Source organism: Rhyacophila brunnea, unplaced genomic scaffold, assembly GCF_057557595.1.
Source record: "Rhyacophila brunnea isolate RB1 unplaced genomic scaffold, BYU_Rbru_1.0 scaffold_7, whole genome shotgun sequence".
NCBI classification, from domain to species: Eukaryota; Metazoa; Arthropoda; class Insecta; order Trichoptera; family Rhyacophilidae; genus Rhyacophila; species Rhyacophila brunnea.
In genome coordinates, this window is record NW_028233339.1 from 43,745,485 (window position 1) to 43,765,079 (window position 19,595).

Below are 19,595 nucleotides of genomic sequence, written 5' to 3' on the forward strand. Positions count from 1 at the left end.
TTTCTGCCGATATTATTTAATATTATACTCTCGTTGTGGAAACGAATATCGTGAATCTTGAATTCATCAAATCCATGCTTTGATGAATTGCTAAAAATGGCGAAATCGTCACACTTTGGGTTCATATTCCGTAAAGCACGTGACGTGTGCTCGAATAAAATATTTTAATGTATTTGAAACATTGGCGTATTCTCACTGTAAATTAGATTTTTTTCTTAACTATTTTTTGTATTCAACGAATAATTCACAAGATTTAAGAATGTAACATTCGGATCACTCAATTGGTTTTCAAAATTATGTATGTTCAATAATTAGAATGTTACATTCTTAAATTTTGTGAATTATTCGTTGAATAAAAAAATTCTTAATAAATAACTACTTAATAAATACAACGAAAAATCTTGGAGTGATCCGTGACGTCGGTTAGTAATTACAGTAATACCTTCTTTGATTTAAAATACAAAAGCCGATCGCCAATAGTAGCTCAAGTGACGTAAGCCAATACACGCTCGAGGCAAGCCGTCCAACACACACTGCTCACCATAGATATTATTATGCTGAAACACCTATTTGTGTATGGGGACAATGAATAACGCCAGCATTTGACTAGCGTTATTTTCTCGAATGCTATTATCACTCCGGTAGTACGTCACAATGATGTCATATGACGTCATGTCGACCGAGCGACTACAACTCGCAAGTTCTAACATAAGGCCCCTGGTGAGCCTCTGATATTCCACACTGAGCGTTGTATTAACCATTCAGATAGTTAACCTTCTTTTCAAAGTACAATCTATCGTGATGTAGGTACACCTGCATGTTTTGTACGTAGCTGAGTAAAGTATAGTGAATCAGGACAAGTGCATTTGAACATAGGTAATATCTTATTACAAATTTACCCAGTTAAATTATTATAAATCTATTACACGATTAAATCGTTTTGACTAATGCACGATCATACTTATATTTTAAAATTGATTGTACCATTGATAGCATAATAATATATTAGTTTTTTTATTCATTCATATTTTTCCACACGAAGTAAATTGAGTAATTTATTTCATTCATCATTAAATTATATTCAGATAAATAATGCGTCCAGTAAGTTAGTGGGGTAATAATTTTATTCGAAAATTAATGAAGTGTGATGGAGTGAGATACCAAACTTTCGGTTTGGCTCTTTGCCAAAAAACGTGGAAGCACTGACCTCAGTTTTTTTTAACTGTGTACCACAATAAACCGGTTTTCAGTTTTCGACTAGGTAGGTAACTACATAATACCTTGTTGACATAATTACTGTCAGTAACACGAGCTAAAACTTTGGTTATGTTATTACTTATTATGGTTATTTCTTCTAGTTTTAGATAGTGGTTGAATAAATTAAAAATTGCCCAGCGTAGGCAAGGCAAACGTCTTAATATATGCTTTATAATAATGCTACTGTTGGTTGTCGGCAAGGTATATATCACTCCATTAGCTAAAATGCGTCGAAGGCTTCCGTGTTGATTTATATTTAGTTCAGTCTTAGAATATTGTATTTATTTATTTTACATTTCTTCAATAAATAACTTTTATCTTTGCGATTAAATATATTGTAACAGTTGAGAATGTCCTACTGATGTGGGCGAAACCACTCCTGCGCATCTATTCTATACACAATACTGTTATCGGTCGTTACGGCAGCTGGCTAGGGTAGGTTTGCATCGAAGTATTACTTTTATTGTAACAATTACAACAAGTTTGTTGTAATTGTTACAATAAGGGCTATGTTTTAACAACATCTCTCTTGGTTATGCTAAATTTTAGAGTGAGATAGACAGTTTTGACTGTTTAGACGGCTAACTTATTGTAATTGTTACAATAAGTGCTAATACTTATATACAAACCTACCCTAGATAGCTGCCGTGGCGGCCGAAAGCAGTCTTGTGTATAGAATACATGCGCTTGTGATTTTTAAATTATCTGGAATACGTACTAGATGTATATTGTTTTGATTTAATTAATAATAATCTATAAAATCGTGTAGATGGAAACTATGTCTTTCTTGATAGCATTTACTTATGTGTCTTTTATAATAATTATCTGAAAAATCGGGAGCATCCGCTGTTGGTTTTACCAAAGTGCAGAACTAACCTGCCATTGATCATGCTGATTGATAGAGCAATAACTGCGTTCAATAAAATCGCTTTGCATACCTAATTATTTTTTATATGTCATGTGAATGCTTTAAATATATAATTTGTGATATATGTAAATAAATAAATTTGAATTTATACTTTTTCTGTTGAGCATTTAAATTCATTCATGTGTGTTCACTTATATTTTAATTAAGTTAGTTCTTCGGATTCGATGCTTAAGAAACACACATAGAGCTTGTCCAGGTGGACGACTCAATGAGGTCACATGTACCTACGTGAAATGTGCCAGAGCTTTTACGCGCGAGTTAAATCGCGCCATCTGGACAAGGCCATAACGTCGCGCTATTTCACAGACCGTTCGCAGAACCATTGTCGCACGGCCTTGGTTTCAAAGCTCTACATATTGGACATACATAAGACACATCCTTCAATTTTTCAGCTTTATTTCCTGGAGAAGTTCGAGCAACATGAAAAAGGGGTGATCACCGGTGGCGTCATAGACAGGAAGTCGTAAGGACAGGCACTTTCGAAATGCAAATTAACATTATTACAGAAGTAACCACAGTCATCAAAGAATAGAAAACATTACCATTGGTTATGTTATCAACCCAGAAAATCTTGCGTGCAAAAATGACTGAACGGAAAATTATCATTTTTAAAAAAATAAATATTTTGTCATTTGTAGTTATTGTGTCAGAATGCAATATGTCTCGTCGTACACAAAACAAAACTTTGTTAACACGTTTCCGCAAACTTTGTCTATAACGATTCCGCAACAAAATAATATCTTGTACCGATTTCACCAGGCTTACAATGTGTTAAGCGGAGTATACGTACAAGATCCATCAGGCAGTAATCGAGATCAAACGGCGTTTATCTAAACCCGAGGGGCTTACCCTTTATATTGTAGGGGTATCGGAGATAATAGTTAACTTCGGATGAGCATTTTGCCCCTGGGCAAGAGGAAAATCAAACTTCGGGGCGTGTGGGAATCCCAGGGGAAAAATTCAATAAAATATTATCTATCTGATAATATAGTTTGATTATTATTTGTTTACAATATGTATATTGGAAATGCATGTCTTAATAAAAATATATTATTATTATTGTATATTATTATTATTGTATATTATGTATATATTTTTTTTTCGACCATGTGCGATCTAATAGGATCGTTTGGGCCTCCATAGTGTGGAGATTTGTATTAATAGATTTTGTTTTTACGAAAAATGAATGTCAGCCACTTGCTTAAACTATTAGGTCCATACTCTGTATGTGTACTTGCCAGACGCAGGATTCGAACCTAGGACCCACGACGCTTAAGCCGACTGTGGCGCCAACGTTATTGTATATATTGGTGGAAATTTTACAAGTAGGTACTAAATAGTGCATTATAAATAACATTTATATAAATATATCTTGTAATATAATATAATCACAACTGGCGTGTTTAGGTATGTGGATACCGAAGGCACTAACTAATTTTTAGGCCCCCCCCATAAAAAATAAATTATAGTTTCCAACTATCAACGTATCTCATAAACATATCAATCTACTTCTTTCCTAAAATCAAATCCTATAGATAATTAAAAATAATTAATATTACATAGTATGACGGTGATGACACATAATATTTTAAACATACATACTCGATTTGTAAGAAATATGTTATTGTTTTGCAGATCTAGATTGATTTAATAATTGTATGACTGGTTTTGAACTGTTTCGAGGCCCCATTTTAAATATTTTGACGAATCGATTGCATCACTTGTGTCGAAGAAAATCGCCGCTACCTAGCACGTAGCGTAATGTTTAGTATTGTTGGCCACATTCCGTGTTTTTTTTTCATTGGCTCTATTATTCGATGTGGTTTTTACTTACGAAGAGGTTTTTTAATAGATTACTACAGGCAACTCAGAAATAATGGGAACTGAAATACACAACGGGTAAGGCGATAGCAGGTAACCGACTCGAGTAAGGATGAATCCGGGTTAAACTTACACATGTGTCTAGAATACGTTTAACGTCGAATACTAAAAACTGCTCTCGGTTTATGCATTTACGCTCCTTTAATGTTGGTGTATTACACACACTATTGCACGTGCATAATGCGTGCTTCATTTTCGTAGGACACTCACACATTCAAAAGCCTGCTTCACCGTGCGGCGTATTGAATATAGCCTATTGGTATTCTATTTATTATCTGTTCTGTGGATTACTATTACGAAAAATGGATACCACGTTGTTTAATCTGTGAGTTGCTCACATGTGGTTGATCACATCACCAATGACTAAGCCAGAGAAGAAGATGTAGTGTCAATAAACCAGCATTAAACTTCTGTCATATTATCCGTAATGAATGATACATAATTATGATTTAGTTGAACTTATAATGCAAGGAAAGGTAGGGAGGGATTTTGTTGGATACGCTACCTTTCCGTCGTAGCGATTATATGAGCCATACGGTGGAGACGAAGCTATATGACATGTAAATTTGTGACTTAAGATATATTTTTTGAAAGCGTGACACTTTTTTTTTAATATCTACTATTAACATTGATTTTATATTATTTGTGAACATCATTTCATAAAGATATTAATATAATCAAAGTATTTGCTGTTGCGTCATGTACAGCCCCGATGTCTATAATCTCATTATAAAATTACTATTTTGAAATTTATAGTTTTATTTTTTCTTTTAAATTACGTGGTCCGATTGTGTAACAGTCGATTACTCTCTGTGGATCAAGGTAATATTGAATTATATATTAGACCGGGTCAAGCAATCTTTAACCCAATACGAGTTAGTTTAGAAACCACGGCTTTTGTTGATAAATTAATGACCGTTGTAGGAAAAACAGACGTAGATTCGAAGAGATGTTTACGCGATTTGTTCGGTCTCGTTGACTGCTTAAACATTTAGCGGATTGCGAATTACTGGATGGGATAAAACGATTCTCATCCATTAGGCAGAATAAATCCGGATTAGTGACTTTGAGAGCCTTTGAAATTTTCCGATAAAATTTATTTGCATAATATTGTTTAATTTCTGTTCGGTGTTTATGCCCGAGATTATGACAGTCATGATGAAGGGCTTGACTTAATAGCTTATTCTTGTCAAAATTAAACGTTTATTGGGCGTTGTATTAAGTAGGTATAAATAATGTTTTATGATTTTAACTATTTATACATGGATGACGCTTTTAGCAGTGGACTGTAATGTGACGATGCTGGTGGATGGATTACGGATCTGGGGGGGTTAACCAGGATACCAGACTCGGACGGCTCGGAATGTCACTTTCACGTTTTCACTTGGTTTTTGGGATGAATGATGATGAAAAGTTCAGGATGGATGACAGACGCGACGTTCGCTCAAACCGTATCAGATTTAGCTCAACGAAGGTCAAACATATGCGGTTTGAGTCATTCTGTGGTTTACGACGGCTAAATTCGAGAAAACTGAATGTTATTCAATCACGGTCGACTGGTGACCCGTACTTGCTCGTCGTCTGGTCTTGTGATAATAATAAATAAGGATTTGAAGTAGGTGGGAAAATAAGGAATGACAGCCAATATAATTGGCCCACCCATACATTATTTGAAAACACCCCGGAATTCAAACCCGCGACCCCTGAAATTCGTGCGCATGCGCTTTCTAAATTTGTTTGGTAGTAGACTCTTGTATTTTAAATGAACATATAACATATATAATTTGAAAAAATCTCATGTATATACCCATATATGTACCCACTAGAAAAAAGACGCCGACAGGACTTGACTACTGGATTCGCGCAAATATGCTTTCTTGTGAAGTATTCGTTGAATTAAAGAAATAGTTTAGTTAGTAAATGCAAGTACGTTATAACTAAAAAGTTGGAGGAATCCGGGCGTCAGTTAGTAATTAAGACATTTAATTGATACATGCCTTGATTTAATACACTAGCCAATATTATTAACGGATTTTGACAAGCATTTCATGTAAGAACTAATAGTTAAAATCGTCGTAATGAAGTAGGTTACCCTTAGCTTAATTGTAAAAAACATTGGCGCGAATCTAGTGGTTACAGGTTCAAATCCTAAGTGGGTTTTTTCTAGTATGTTTAATATATAGTATGTTACGAGTACGTTTTCAAATAATATGTTGATTTACCGTTACGCTGAATGTGAGAAGAAATTTCGTTTCGCGCCGATAGGGGTCGAAATTCAAAGTTTCCATGGAATATCAGTGAGGAGAGAGAGCTGTTACTGGTAGATGATAGAATTATGGAAGTAGAGGAACATCTCTCGTGGAAGCACGGACAATTGATAGGTCAGGGTTAGATTTCGGCTGTAATGCCATCAAAGAAGAAGTATTATTGATATTGTACACACTGTTCAATATTTTGTTACGTTTATATTATGTTTATTAACGTCGAAATACAAATGTTGAATTGTGATTACTTTCTTGATTACAATCATGTATAATGCAAAATATTAAACCAACGGTATGGACCAAAATAACAAATTATTATTAGACACAGTTCAGTTTACAATATTTTTCATTAACTTTTTTTGTAGTGAACTTCGACGTTTTCTTAAATTGATTTTGTGGCACAGTGCCATGATTGCATAATGGATAGGTAATTTAGTAATTAATTATTGTTTTCTTTCATCGCAATATGATGTTTTTACTATTATAAACATGTATCGGTATATATAAGGTCTTGATGGGAAAACTCCTCGTCGAGCTTGCCGTTCCCCCAATGAATTAAATGCGTTATTAAATTTATAGTATAGTGTAATAATTATTATTTTTGTTACCGGTTGCAGTTAACTAAACAAAGCATTTCAATACAGCTCTAAGAGAGCGGTGTCTCAACATTCAAGTACACAATAGTATCAGAATTACGTAATATATTTTATTTTTGATTTTACATTTTAAGTTGCATTCCGCTGATAATTCCATCACTGTTAAATTGTAAGTAAAACATTTCACCGTGGAGCGGTCCGCGGTGAGCCTTCTATCGGAAAGAGATGACCTTATACTATACGGTCTCCAATTTTATTAGATTCAATATGAACATTAATTCAATTTTCATAGCTGATTTTGGCAAAATTCATGAATTCAATAATGAAAATCTTAACAAATAATCTAATATATCGGCTATTTTCAAAATGTGTTTGCTGCTGGCTTTCTGTAAAGTGTAAACCGACAAGAACCTTGTTTTATTTAGACATGAATTTATGTCAGTAATGTACGACCCAAAGAGATTAGACTGTCACTGACAGACACGAAAAGCTGTCGTTATCATATATTTTTGTGATCAACCAAATTTAAACCTAGAACCATCACGTATTTTTTAGTTAAGTAGGTATACATTGACAAAATTTTCTTAAGTGCTATCTGTATATTAGATTAGGTTAAGATTAAATGGATATTAAAAACTACCTGCCTGTATAGAAACATAAGTATATTTTAGTGATATATGCTTGAGTATGGAACATTAATAAGTAAATCTTGTCGCCATGCAATTAGGGTTAATGGTATAAGTATTAACAAACCATCGTCTGGCTCGGGACGAATGTGTGGGAATTACGGAAGTGAAGGGGTGGAATGTTTTTGCGAGAGAAGGGTGGTATTAGGATTATCACTGGTGCTTTAGAGATATATTATATGAACGCTATTAACGCATTAGAAATTATTGCAATGGTTAATGAAAATACAATAATAGTTCACGGCCTGACACAACGCTTGTACGGCAGGAGAGTATTGATGTATTTAGAATGCCTTTTTGCAAGTAACTAACTAAGTACTTATCTAGTTAAATTAACATCCGTGATCCACTCATCCACTAATCACGGTGACAATTATTGTGATGAACTTCACCCTACTGTGGGTATTTCTCTTCATATCTTTTCCCTCATTATGAAAAGTCTTCTTCCATATGAGCCTTGTTACATTAGTCATTATTAATTTAGTTTGTTCTTGATGATGTTCTTCCATATGGAAGGCTTTTTCCTTCGACGCTACCCATCTCTTCTAACAATATTACCGAAGAATTAGCGAATGCGTCTGTTCCAGTTAGCCGAGAGACGTTCTTTGATGCAATACTCTTCCAATGTAGTAATTCCTAAAGTATTTTTTTTTATTAATATATAGGCATATTGTATTTATTTCATGGTGGCTTACCTACATTCTGATTGATAGAATACTCAGTAGCAATAAATTAACTTTAAACTGGTTTACGCACGTGGTCACGAAATCACGGAGATTTTTAACCTTGGAAATACAGCGTCTTTCTCTTCCCGTTAATCTTTCCTTTAATAATTATCTGGGAAATACCGTATTTTTGTCCTCTTATAATGTACATTTTTAGTTTTAATAGTAAGCAGATCTATAATGTTACTATATTATACTTAGAACACTTAATTGCATATTGAGTAAAAAAATATACTATAATTTATCGAAGCATCGTTTTTTCTTATACCTACTATTATATCACAATAAATTGAGGTACCATTCTAATTTTACAAGGTTACATTCATATAAGTACAATGAATCAATACGAAGAATTGTATAGATATACCTACTATAGTTCAACAATAATATATCGTCATAATATAAGTTAATATTATCGAGATGTAATGAAGACATTACAATAATAATAGAGTATTTGGTCGGACTCGCTACCGTCGCCGAACTATAGTAATCTTCTTCTGGATTTATCTGAGAACAAATATTGCGTCTTGCAGGTGAGATAACGAGAGATAGGAATACCTGCGTTGATTTATGCACGGAGATATTAAACTATTTGGACAGGCGTATGTAAACTGCGGACCGTGTACGAAGTGCGGTCTTCTTATTTGTTTAAGGAAAAGAATGTCGTAAATAACTTTTAACATTTAAAAAATATATATAAGTATATACGAATATTAACTTTCAATTATGAATAATTACGTGTATACACACTGACAACGGTGACATATTCGGTTTGTTTGAATTACTCGAACACAGTGAGCTAAAAATCTTTAGTTAATCATAATGTCTGACGTGTACATTTACCATAGTCCTGCGTAGTATCAAAACAGGAAACTACAGTATCTACCTCGGCCACATAATGAGAGGACAAAAATACGGCATTCCTCAATTTATTATCCAGCGGAATATCAACGCTAAGCGTAGCATAAAACGACGCTATATTTCGTGACTCAAGAACCTCTGTGGTTGGTACGTGTGCAGCTCCGCTCCGAACAGATGATAAGGCAAATATAGCCTGAATTCCGCTAGGGGATGGTACAATTAAGAAAAATATTCACTCAACCCTTTACATTGTATAGCATTTAGACACGTATACGTAACCGGACAATTTTTGTATGACAATTTTATTGAAACGCGATTTTTTTAAAACTATCACTATATATTCACCATAATATTGGAAATAATATTTTTTATTGACCACTTTATTTCACCAAAAATAACTAATATATAATTTGAGTGTACTTACTGCCGATTAAGTAAGTTATACAAGCATTTTTTTTTATTAATTTATTAATAAATCAGCAAACATAAAGTAATTGAAAATTTTGAAAATCTGCGGTGAATATTTTGCGTGAAACCTTTTTAATTGCAGCCAACCCAATCTTCTTCTGTCAGACTCGTCTTGTATCGTAGGCTTGCAATTAATTAATTGACTTAATCCAGCATCATAAAAATTAAACCAATCTCTATAATTTTCGTAAATAAGTAATTCTTAATCTATATCACAAAAACCCTTATCTCAAAAATATTGTTAATACCTGCAAACGCAACGGGTCTCTGTTACAAAATACACTCTCGGGAAGTATTGCGGCATTCGCTTCAAAACCCACACCTCTCTGGCGCTCATATAACTCTGTGTAAACCAAATCCTACCTGTGATCCATAATTGATCAGTTCGCCCGCTTTATGTGTATTTGAGAGTGCTTTCGGGGGGCACGAGAGATGAAAACGAAAGGATTTGTAGCTGGCCCCGCGACCCCTGAGGTCTTCAGGCATGTGAACAATCAGGAGCCTGGCGATGCGAAAAGGTAATCATGTCACATGATACTTAATGCATAATTGGTTCAAATGTCTACGTCTACCTGTGTAATTTCAGTCGTTCGTTGTATAATGCTGTTTGTTATCTTATTAGTTATTATTTTTGATTTTGTATCATAACTAAGTAGACGAATGTTAACCTGTGAATGAATGGAACGGCTATTGTGCAAAAATACATACATTGTGCAGCATAAAATTTAAATTGAACATCATCAAATATTGTTCGATATTATTGGTCGTTGGAACGTTATTTCTAAAGATTGTGCAATAAATTGTGACAACCAGAGCTTCATTCAAATACATTGCGCAACTGATTGAGTATTTTGTAACCGTTATTACGTAATAATGCTGCAGCTCAGTGCAAGATTCGAATGTGAAAGCTCGCAATCCAAATGCATATTCTAAAAAAATTGTAAACCAATACCGTTTTGAAATTTGTATTCTTACTTCAATGAAAATTAAAAAGTACTTATAGCTGATAAATTTTAGTGTGCACTATTTATGTCGGATCTCCACAGCCTACCTCCGCCCTTCCAGATTGAGCATATAGATTTACATTAGAAAAGATTTTGTTAATATTGTTTGCTAATATAAGTAATATCCTGTTACATTAGTCAATAAATACACCGTTTTTAATAAGTTATTAATTTATTAACAGTTGTTTTGAGTCGATATGTTGAAAACATACAACCTCTCCAGTGAGATCAGTGAGTATCGCGAACTATATTTATTAATACTATTTTCAGGACTTTTTGTATATAATTAATGTTTTAAGCCTCAAGTTGTTATACTGTTAAATTGTCATCCCGCTTGTCAATATAAACATTTTAAGGCTTTTAATTTAAATTTTCAGTGAAACGGCAAATACTTTTCAACTATAGGCGAGACGAAATTTTGGACTCGCTGGCAGTCTGAGAGCGAACGTCGAGGTTTGAATACGTCAATTTGTTTCGTGATGGCGACGGTGGTATTAATTCTTAAATCGTGTATAGATGACTAAAAACGTTACCCATTTACTTTAAAAAGAAAACATGTCAATGAATATATTATCATTGTTACTAATATAACAATAAACAGAACATTAAATGGATGCATGTTGGATTTATATGACAAATTATATTTCGTTCGGCATGCGTCATTAGCACCCGCGACCCGCAATCCGCGCATCGCCTAGCCATGATCTTTTTATACCATGCCTCAGCTGAGGTGTATGTAGCCTTAAGTATATCATGGTTATTATTTTTTTTTTTAAATACTAGGTACCTACATATTGTGTTGTAGAGTTTAAACAGTACATATTCATATTTTGGCATCGTTAATTTTCTTTCGGTGAGATACCGACACCAAGTATCGATATATTTTCTTTCATATAAGAGATAAGGATAGGTTATTATAGCGAAAACTGATGACACGGCGAGGCTTCAGCCCTTAGATACTCTCTGTACATACTGAAACACGTTAGCAAATAACATTTTAGTTACATACCTCGACGTTGGATAAAACACACACACAGAGAGCTTTAGGCCCGTTTCAGACGGGACACCGGTGTCGCGCTCGTTATAATATAGGAGGCCTTTGTATTCGAATAAACGGGCCTTTGTATTATGTTTATGAACGACCCAGAACTAATGAGTCAACGCATAGTTTCGCGTTATAAATTAGAACATAAAACTGGCTGAGATAATAAAAACAAGTGTATCGGGGGCTTGAGAATGTAGCGGCGGACGGAAACGCGTTGACTCATTAACTCTGGGGCATTCATAAACATAATACAAAGGCCTCTCTATTCGAATACAAAGACCTCCTTATTATATACGAGCGCGACACCGGTGTCCCGTCTGAAACGGGCCTTAGGTGCTCCCTACCGCTCGGTTGGCTGTCTGAGGACATCGTCTGTTGTATTGGTAGTCAACGGAGTGATAACAAATACAAAGGGGTTGAAAGAATAGTAAGGTTTATTGTCGAATAGGATAACAGTTGTTTTAAGCTAGGTGGACCAAAAGAGACTGTCTTTCAGCCGAACCAAAAAATAATAATACGAGCAGTCAAAAGTTTGCGTGATACAAATTTTTAATTTTATTAACAAACGTATCAAATATCAGCATCTAATATAATATATATGTTATATTTTTAAAATGTATATATTCAGAGATTTTTTTTATTATTTGCCTGAAAATGATTTTGCTGATATAACGTTATTTATGTGAACGAAAAATCTCATGCAAAATATAATCCTATCTTTGAAGGAACGAATACAAAATATATTACTTACAACTTTTGAAAGATGTGAGGGTTTTCTATAAAGCAGACGATGCGGTTGTTTTATTAGAAAGTATTGACATATTAGATTAAAAAATAGTCAAAGTATAAAAAAATCTGGCAGCACAACTATTGTTGTAGTGTTTTACCCATTGTAGTACGTATTGTAATGGCGGTTTACCGTACAGGCAAACTTTTCAGAAGAGTTCCACCAAACCTGTCAGAGCCATAAACCTCCACATACATACAGCTACCACTGATAAGAGTAGGTTCCGTGGAAATGCTCTAATTCTTAACTGACAGTGTGTATGTCAATTTAAAGATTTTCGTTGAATTTGTCCGTTTAAGATAGCCGAAAATAGATAATAAAATAGGTATACCTAACGATTTTGCAAATGATTTTAAACTAAAAATGAAAGGGGATGAATACGCTTGCTTAAGGGTGGTACTTTGTCTAGAGACGTGAATTAACACGTGATCATATTGTTGCTTTGACTTTTACAAAACAGTAGGAGAGGGTTGGTCTTCAATATTAGTATGTTTAGTAAAAATGGATAGTATTTAGATTTCGAAATCTCGTCTGAATTATTTATTATTTTTAATTCTGTCATCTAATATTGTTTTTATTTTTTCTTTCAGGTGAGTACCTACCTGCAAACAATTCCTTTCTTCCTGTGGATATGAGTGAACTATGTCGGTAAGGGAGATCAGTAAGAATATTTAAAATAAAATCAAAACGGGAAGAGCTCATTTAAAAAGAAATTTAATATAATATTGTGTAAGTTTAAATACGATATTTCTTAATTTAAAAGACGTCGTTTTATTAATTTGATGTTATAATCGGTTGTATAATAATGTCAAAGTGCAACTGATTTGAATGAAAATATATGGATATTTAAAAAAATATATATATTAATTCTGTTTCTTATAATAACATTAATCGGTATTACGTGACGTTGTATTTTTGGAAATTAAATAATCAGCAGAAAAACGAGTTATCTCTATCATTTTTTATACCATGATCATGAGAAGATTATATGGGCCTCCATAGAGTGGAGGTTGTATTAACAGATTTTTGTTTTGATACGAGTAATTGATGTTAGCCATTTGCTCAACCCATTATTTCCAACCCTTGTCGATCGGGTGGGATCACTCAAACTTTCAGTCGATTATGATTCTGACGTACGTGTCTAATTATACATAATATTATAATGTATGTTACATACATATTATATTATGTGTCATATCTATACACATTTATAATGTCAAATTATAATATATAATGTGTTTTATATGTATATTGCTGATGCTGGGATGAATTAATAATGTCCTCAAAGTGGTCTATAGCAGTCAAACAGTAATATCAATTATTTATAAGTAGCGTTTAATTGTCGGAGGCAATTGAAATAGTTCACCAAGTGCGACGCATGCAGTTGGCAGCGAGTGTATATTCCTACTAATAATACATATATATTTATTTTATAGTGATACTAAACATTTTTTATTCAAAATATCTATGTGCTTTTGTATTATTAAAATTGTTTAGGTAAATACGGATGTTATGGCTAATTTTGCATTCTACAGAACTGTCATAAACATTCTCGTATTATTGATAAGCATTAGTGGTAAATAGCAATATTATGACTTCATTTATCTATTTTTTATGTTGCTACTATCATTATGACGTGTTGAAAAAAATAACTCATAATCACATCATTTCTGCATTGTTTTAAAAAATCAAAATGAGTGTCTTCATCTCTCAAACTTTTCATATCTATGTGAACAAATTATACCGCTCACGCAATGACATTAATAAATTGATTATGTGTTTAGATTCTTGATGGAAAAATGATTATTCTTTCACTGGATTTGTCAATTATTGTGAATTTTTATAGCCGTGTGTTCTTGATAGCTATTCCGGTTATATGCACAACTATCAATCGAGAATACAAGCTCTTTGATAATGGTGCAAAAACTGAAATGGCTATCGAAGCATCCTAAAGTTGTTTTTGACCGTGCCCGAAGATCATATGGACCTTCACAGAGTGGTTGTTTGGATTGACAGATTTTTCTTTTTACGAGAAACGGACGTAAACCACTTGACCAGCCTATTATGTCCATACTCTGATTCCAAATACACATTGAAAAACAATACGTGTATTTGCCAGAAATCGCAGAATCTAAAAATGTTGTATTAATATTAATTTCATTCAATTAATATTTAATATTTTAGAATTTGAAAACGTTAACAATATGTCAATAAAAAGAACCGTTGTTAATGATAAATAATTACAAGATAAAAAGAATTTTTTATATACCACGTTTTTAAATTTTCTGTTGAATCATATAAACTTGACAATTCTATGTATTAGTAATTTAGGACAAATAAAGCAATCGTCAACAAATATTTTTTTCGCTATTTTGCAACAAACGAATATAGAATACTGAAATGTCATTTTGATTGCATAGTAACGCACTTATATATTAATAATTTAGTTGCTAGGACCACCCCCTTAGCAACCAATAATAGTGGATTGGATTACGGATTTCTTCCGAAATAACTTTTCATACAAAACAGAATTAACTGAAAATGAATTCAATTCTGCTTAAAGATGGCTAAAGGTATTAAAAGAATGCATTGGCATCGTGTTCTGATATATTATAAAAGTTTCAAATGTCTAGTTAATCGGGAAGTTAGTTAAAAATCGATTGCAAGATTTGTACTGGATAAACAACCACCGGACAAACAAGAATATGAGTTAAGAAAAACGTGGTAAAACATACGATGAATGGCTTCAATACAGTATGTAATACACTTTACATATTTTAAGAATCTATGTAACATAACTTCGCCTATATTCACTAACACGAGCGGAATAATATGTTTTAATAATTTGTAATACATTTTTATTAATGAAGGATTAGGTATTGGCATCAAATGGTTGCCAATAACTGAAATATCGTTCGAAATATTTGTCCCACAGACAGAATGTGTCGTGAAAGTATTTAGCTAGTTGCATGCAACTTACTTCTGCTCGGTATGGGAAAGTTTCTCGTATTATTGCATTTAGCGAAGATACTTTATTTCAAATGGCACATCGAGAGCTTTTTTAGCACATTTACGTCATTATTTTATTTAATCGCATTATATTAACTTTATTAATGTCAAAGTCAAGATGTTTACAAAGTAACACAACTATTTATGAATCTAATTTTATCAAATGTGTACATTAATAATTGAGAAGGAAATTTTTTTAACACATGTACTTATTTTCGTTATTATTATGTGCGTATAAATAATACAACTAGGCATTCAAAACTGCACACTTCCATAAATAATGATGATCTTCTTTCGAGCCCCAGTTTTCGCTTTTTGAAATCATTAAGATACTTTATGTATAACTGACCAAACTAGATGACTTTTTTTATTCTACTAGTTACTAGTACATAGTAAAACACTGGTCGTGATCAAAATAGTTATTTGTGGGTCTTTCTTCTTCTTTTTGTGGCAAATTTTCTAATCGAAGTTGGCGTTGTTTTTCGTAATATTATTTCCTCTGAATATTACTGGTTTAAACGAGGATGAAATTGCTAAACTGAAACAGAGCGGGTCTATTCTATACACAAGACGAATATCGACCGCTAAAGTGATAAAGTGATAGTATTTATTACATATTTGTATTGAGGTATTATAAATGTTACAATAAGTTAGCCGTCTAAACAGTCAAAACTGTCTATCTCGCTTTAAATTTTATCACAGCCAAGAGAGGTGCTGTTAAAATATAGCACTTATTGCAACAATTACAACTAACTTATTGTAATTGTTACAATAGCTGAAAGATGTCTTGTGTATAGAAAAGATACGCAGGTAGGGTAGATCAGTACACATTAATCATATGTTTCCTGTTTAGACTGAAATTATCATTACTAAAAAAAATGTTACAATATCCGTATACATAATTATGGCCATCAAATGAACCCTACGTATGTATTTATTATATAGAAACAAGACTTTACTTGGAATAAGGCATTTGGATGGTCAAGCATTGGCATTTTGATAATTTGACAAAAATTTGACCTTTTTTGTCAAAGAATTTCTCGTGTTAAAACCATAAATATTTTTTTTCAGCACAAAAGTAGTGTTACATGTTTTCATTATAAATATTTAGAAAAATATATTTTGTAAAGGTCATACATTTTTTTTGATAATGACAAGTCAATAGTCAAGTTTGATCAAATAATATGTATTTATATAACATCTTATTTCAAATACACAAATCAAAATTTATTGCTAGTTCTATGCTATGTAGAATAATATTAAATAGATTACAATTTATATTGTTACTGTATGTATACGTAATAAATTTGAAAGTTGCATGTTATAATGTGCGAATTGCATCACGTCTTTTAATAGTATTAATATCGAAACACAGTTTATTGTTATCAACACATCTTAGTTGAAAACAGCTACATCTTTCGAATGATATTAAATTAATTTTCTCACACTTGTTAATGCATAAATAATATACGTCGGCCTGTCAAGAAAGCTGCATGGCTTATGTCTATACGCTATAGTAAATGATATATAATAGATTGTTGTTCGTTGGTGCATTTGGGCGTTCCTGAACTAGTATACTACTTCGATAGGTCGCAGTCATTCTTCACCTAACCACTTTCCAGGTTGCGAAAACTTTCGCTGTGCTCAGTATATAATACACGGTGACTGCAAGGTAGAAATATACCTTTAATCAAAATGTACAGTTCAACGCGATATTGATTTTCCAACAATCATGGTAATAATATATGGTAATCAAAGCATTTTATTGCTGTTTTGATATAAATTTATTAAAATCTTAGATTACATCAAGAATTAAAATATAGGTACACAATAATAATAATAATTAAAGAGTAAAATAAAATAATACTGAGAATGAGTGTACAATTCTTCTCGGTTGTTTCCTTATGGCTGAGGATAATGACAACCTTTCAATGTTTGAGCGAACAAGAGTTTCTACCACATAACAGATTAATAAATAGAATTCCGATAGGATATATCCCAATACAGTACATTTTGACGCATGGTTTTGAATGCATTATAGACGTGAAATAGTGTGTGTTGCAACCTTCAATACACCAATATTACATAAACCGAGAGCAGTTGTCAGTATTCGACGTACGACGTATTCTTGAGACATGTTTAAATTTACGCATTTCGTAGCTTAAGAACCTCCGTAATTGGTAGTGCAGCTCCACTGAACTGTTCCGGGTAGCAGACGACAAAGATAAGATCGCCTTGATGGTGGCCGACCTCCGCTAAGGGATGGCACAATAAGAAGAAGTTTAAATTTATCCCGTATTCTTCCTTACTCGAAATCGGTTGCCTGCTTCTCTATACCCGTTAAGTATTTCAGTTCCTATTATTTCTGTGTTACCTGCTTTCTACCCCTCTCGACCCTCTGTTTCTCTCAGGTCAGAGTTAATGCTGTCCTCAGTCAGCTACTTGGTCGCTCCAGCGCGCCGACGCTCTTACTCTGAACCACCAGTCTCCCCAGGTTGCCCGATCCGCGCCTAATAATAAAATGTCCGAAAAACTGCAGAACGCGTCTCGGACAATATATGGCCGAGAGCCGTTGCTTTATCTGCAGTATCTTCTGTAAATGATGTAAACTTTAATTTAATGACACAATTTCAAATCGAGGGGTAATCGACTACTGGTAATACATTTTCGAACAAACATGTTTATTTCTACACTAATTAACGATATTGCAATTCAGTTGTTCTTTTTACAACTTGAACACGAGTAATAAAAAATACTTTTAAGCAAATATACGTCTTATAATATGAAAAAAAAAATCGGTGTGTGTACTTATGTACGCGCGTTAGAAGGTATACTTCTTTGGCGTAACAAAACAAAAACTTGTGATAAACTAGATTCTTCGACTAGGTCTTAATTATCTTGTTAAATTACATACTCAAGAAAAAGGACCGCTTATTGGAACGCCGTTGGTTTATTTCTATACACTTTAACTTATATTACTAAATTTTATAATTATTTATCGTTGTTTTTATTTTTAAAGTAACAACTGCCACTTTGACGTTTAATAGTTTGTTTACGTAAGGAATTGCAAATTGCCGACAATAATAAATTTGCTGCCTAGCAACGGACCAATTCTAAACTATAATGTTGTACTGTATAATCGTCATGATTGTAGTATCATTCTGTGGCGTAATGGTTGTGCGTTCGGCTGATAACCGAACAATCGTTGGTTCGAATCCAATCGAGTGTGTTTTTTTGTGTGAAAAAATAAATTATGTGTATGTATCATGTAGTCACACGCCAAAAATACATTCTGATCTGATTTTCCAAACATGCATAAAGAAGTAGGTATAACTTCAAAAATAAACTTTTTAATAAATTTTAATAAATCTTAGTTTTGGGGTATTAATCAGTGTAAATTCGGCCCTGTATGCAGTCAATGAACTACACCAATAGTTTTAAGTTTCGTCTGATTCAGCAACATTCTATTTGCCCTGTATTGCAAACGCTTTGTTGGGCAAACTTGATTGTCTTACTGTGAAAAGCGCAAGTTTACAACTTATCAGGGGCACCTTTAAGAGCCGAGAGAGCTCGAACAATACCGTCTATAAATTAATAATAATATACCACGGTAAACTTCGCTGTTGAATTTTCACGGATGAAAGTATTCCCGTGTTTTCCGTGCCATACACTCGTGTCAATAATCAACTTAGTTTGATGCTTAAAACAGTTTAAACATTAATAATGAACTATGATTGACGTGAATGGAAATCCATCCATACTGTAATGAAAGAATTACTATCGCTTTACAATCTGACATTGCACCCAGAGTATGTTTTTGAAAACGTTGTATAGAGTTTGTATTCTGTCAAGCTGTCTCAACTTGAATCTTTATTTTTTATGCTGTTATTTATATTTTTAATTGCTGCATTTTCTTCGTTATTGTGACGTGGCCTGCTCACCATAAGCCTTCGTCATACTTTAACCATTAATACATGATGACAACTCTTTAATGTGTATATTAATTTTCTATTCGACCAAATTTAATGTTTAATATTATTATAAATTTTGTCTGCTGTTTTTTTTTAATAAAATGTCATTCATA

At 33.1% G+C, this 19,595-nt stretch overlaps 1 protein-coding gene across 4 annotated transcripts in view; it reads left to right on the forward strand.

Annotated features, from left to right (window-relative positions):
• LOC147064943 (transmembrane ascorbate-dependent reductase CYB561-like) overlaps positions 1-19,595 on the forward strand; it is a 287,764-nt gene that overhangs the window by 168,123 nt on the left and 100,046 nt on the right. The window contains exon 1 of one of the 4 annotated variants that reach the window (XM_085958276.1): positions 9,975-10,184. The exons of the other annotated variants lie outside the window; for them this stretch is intronic. Coding sequence (XP_085814402.1) covers positions 10,099-10,184 — 86 coding nt within the window. The 5' untranslated portion in view covers positions 9,975-10,098. Of the gene's footprint in view, positions 1-9,974; positions 10,185-19,595 lie in introns of those variants that run through there. 4 annotated transcript variants of the gene reach the window in all.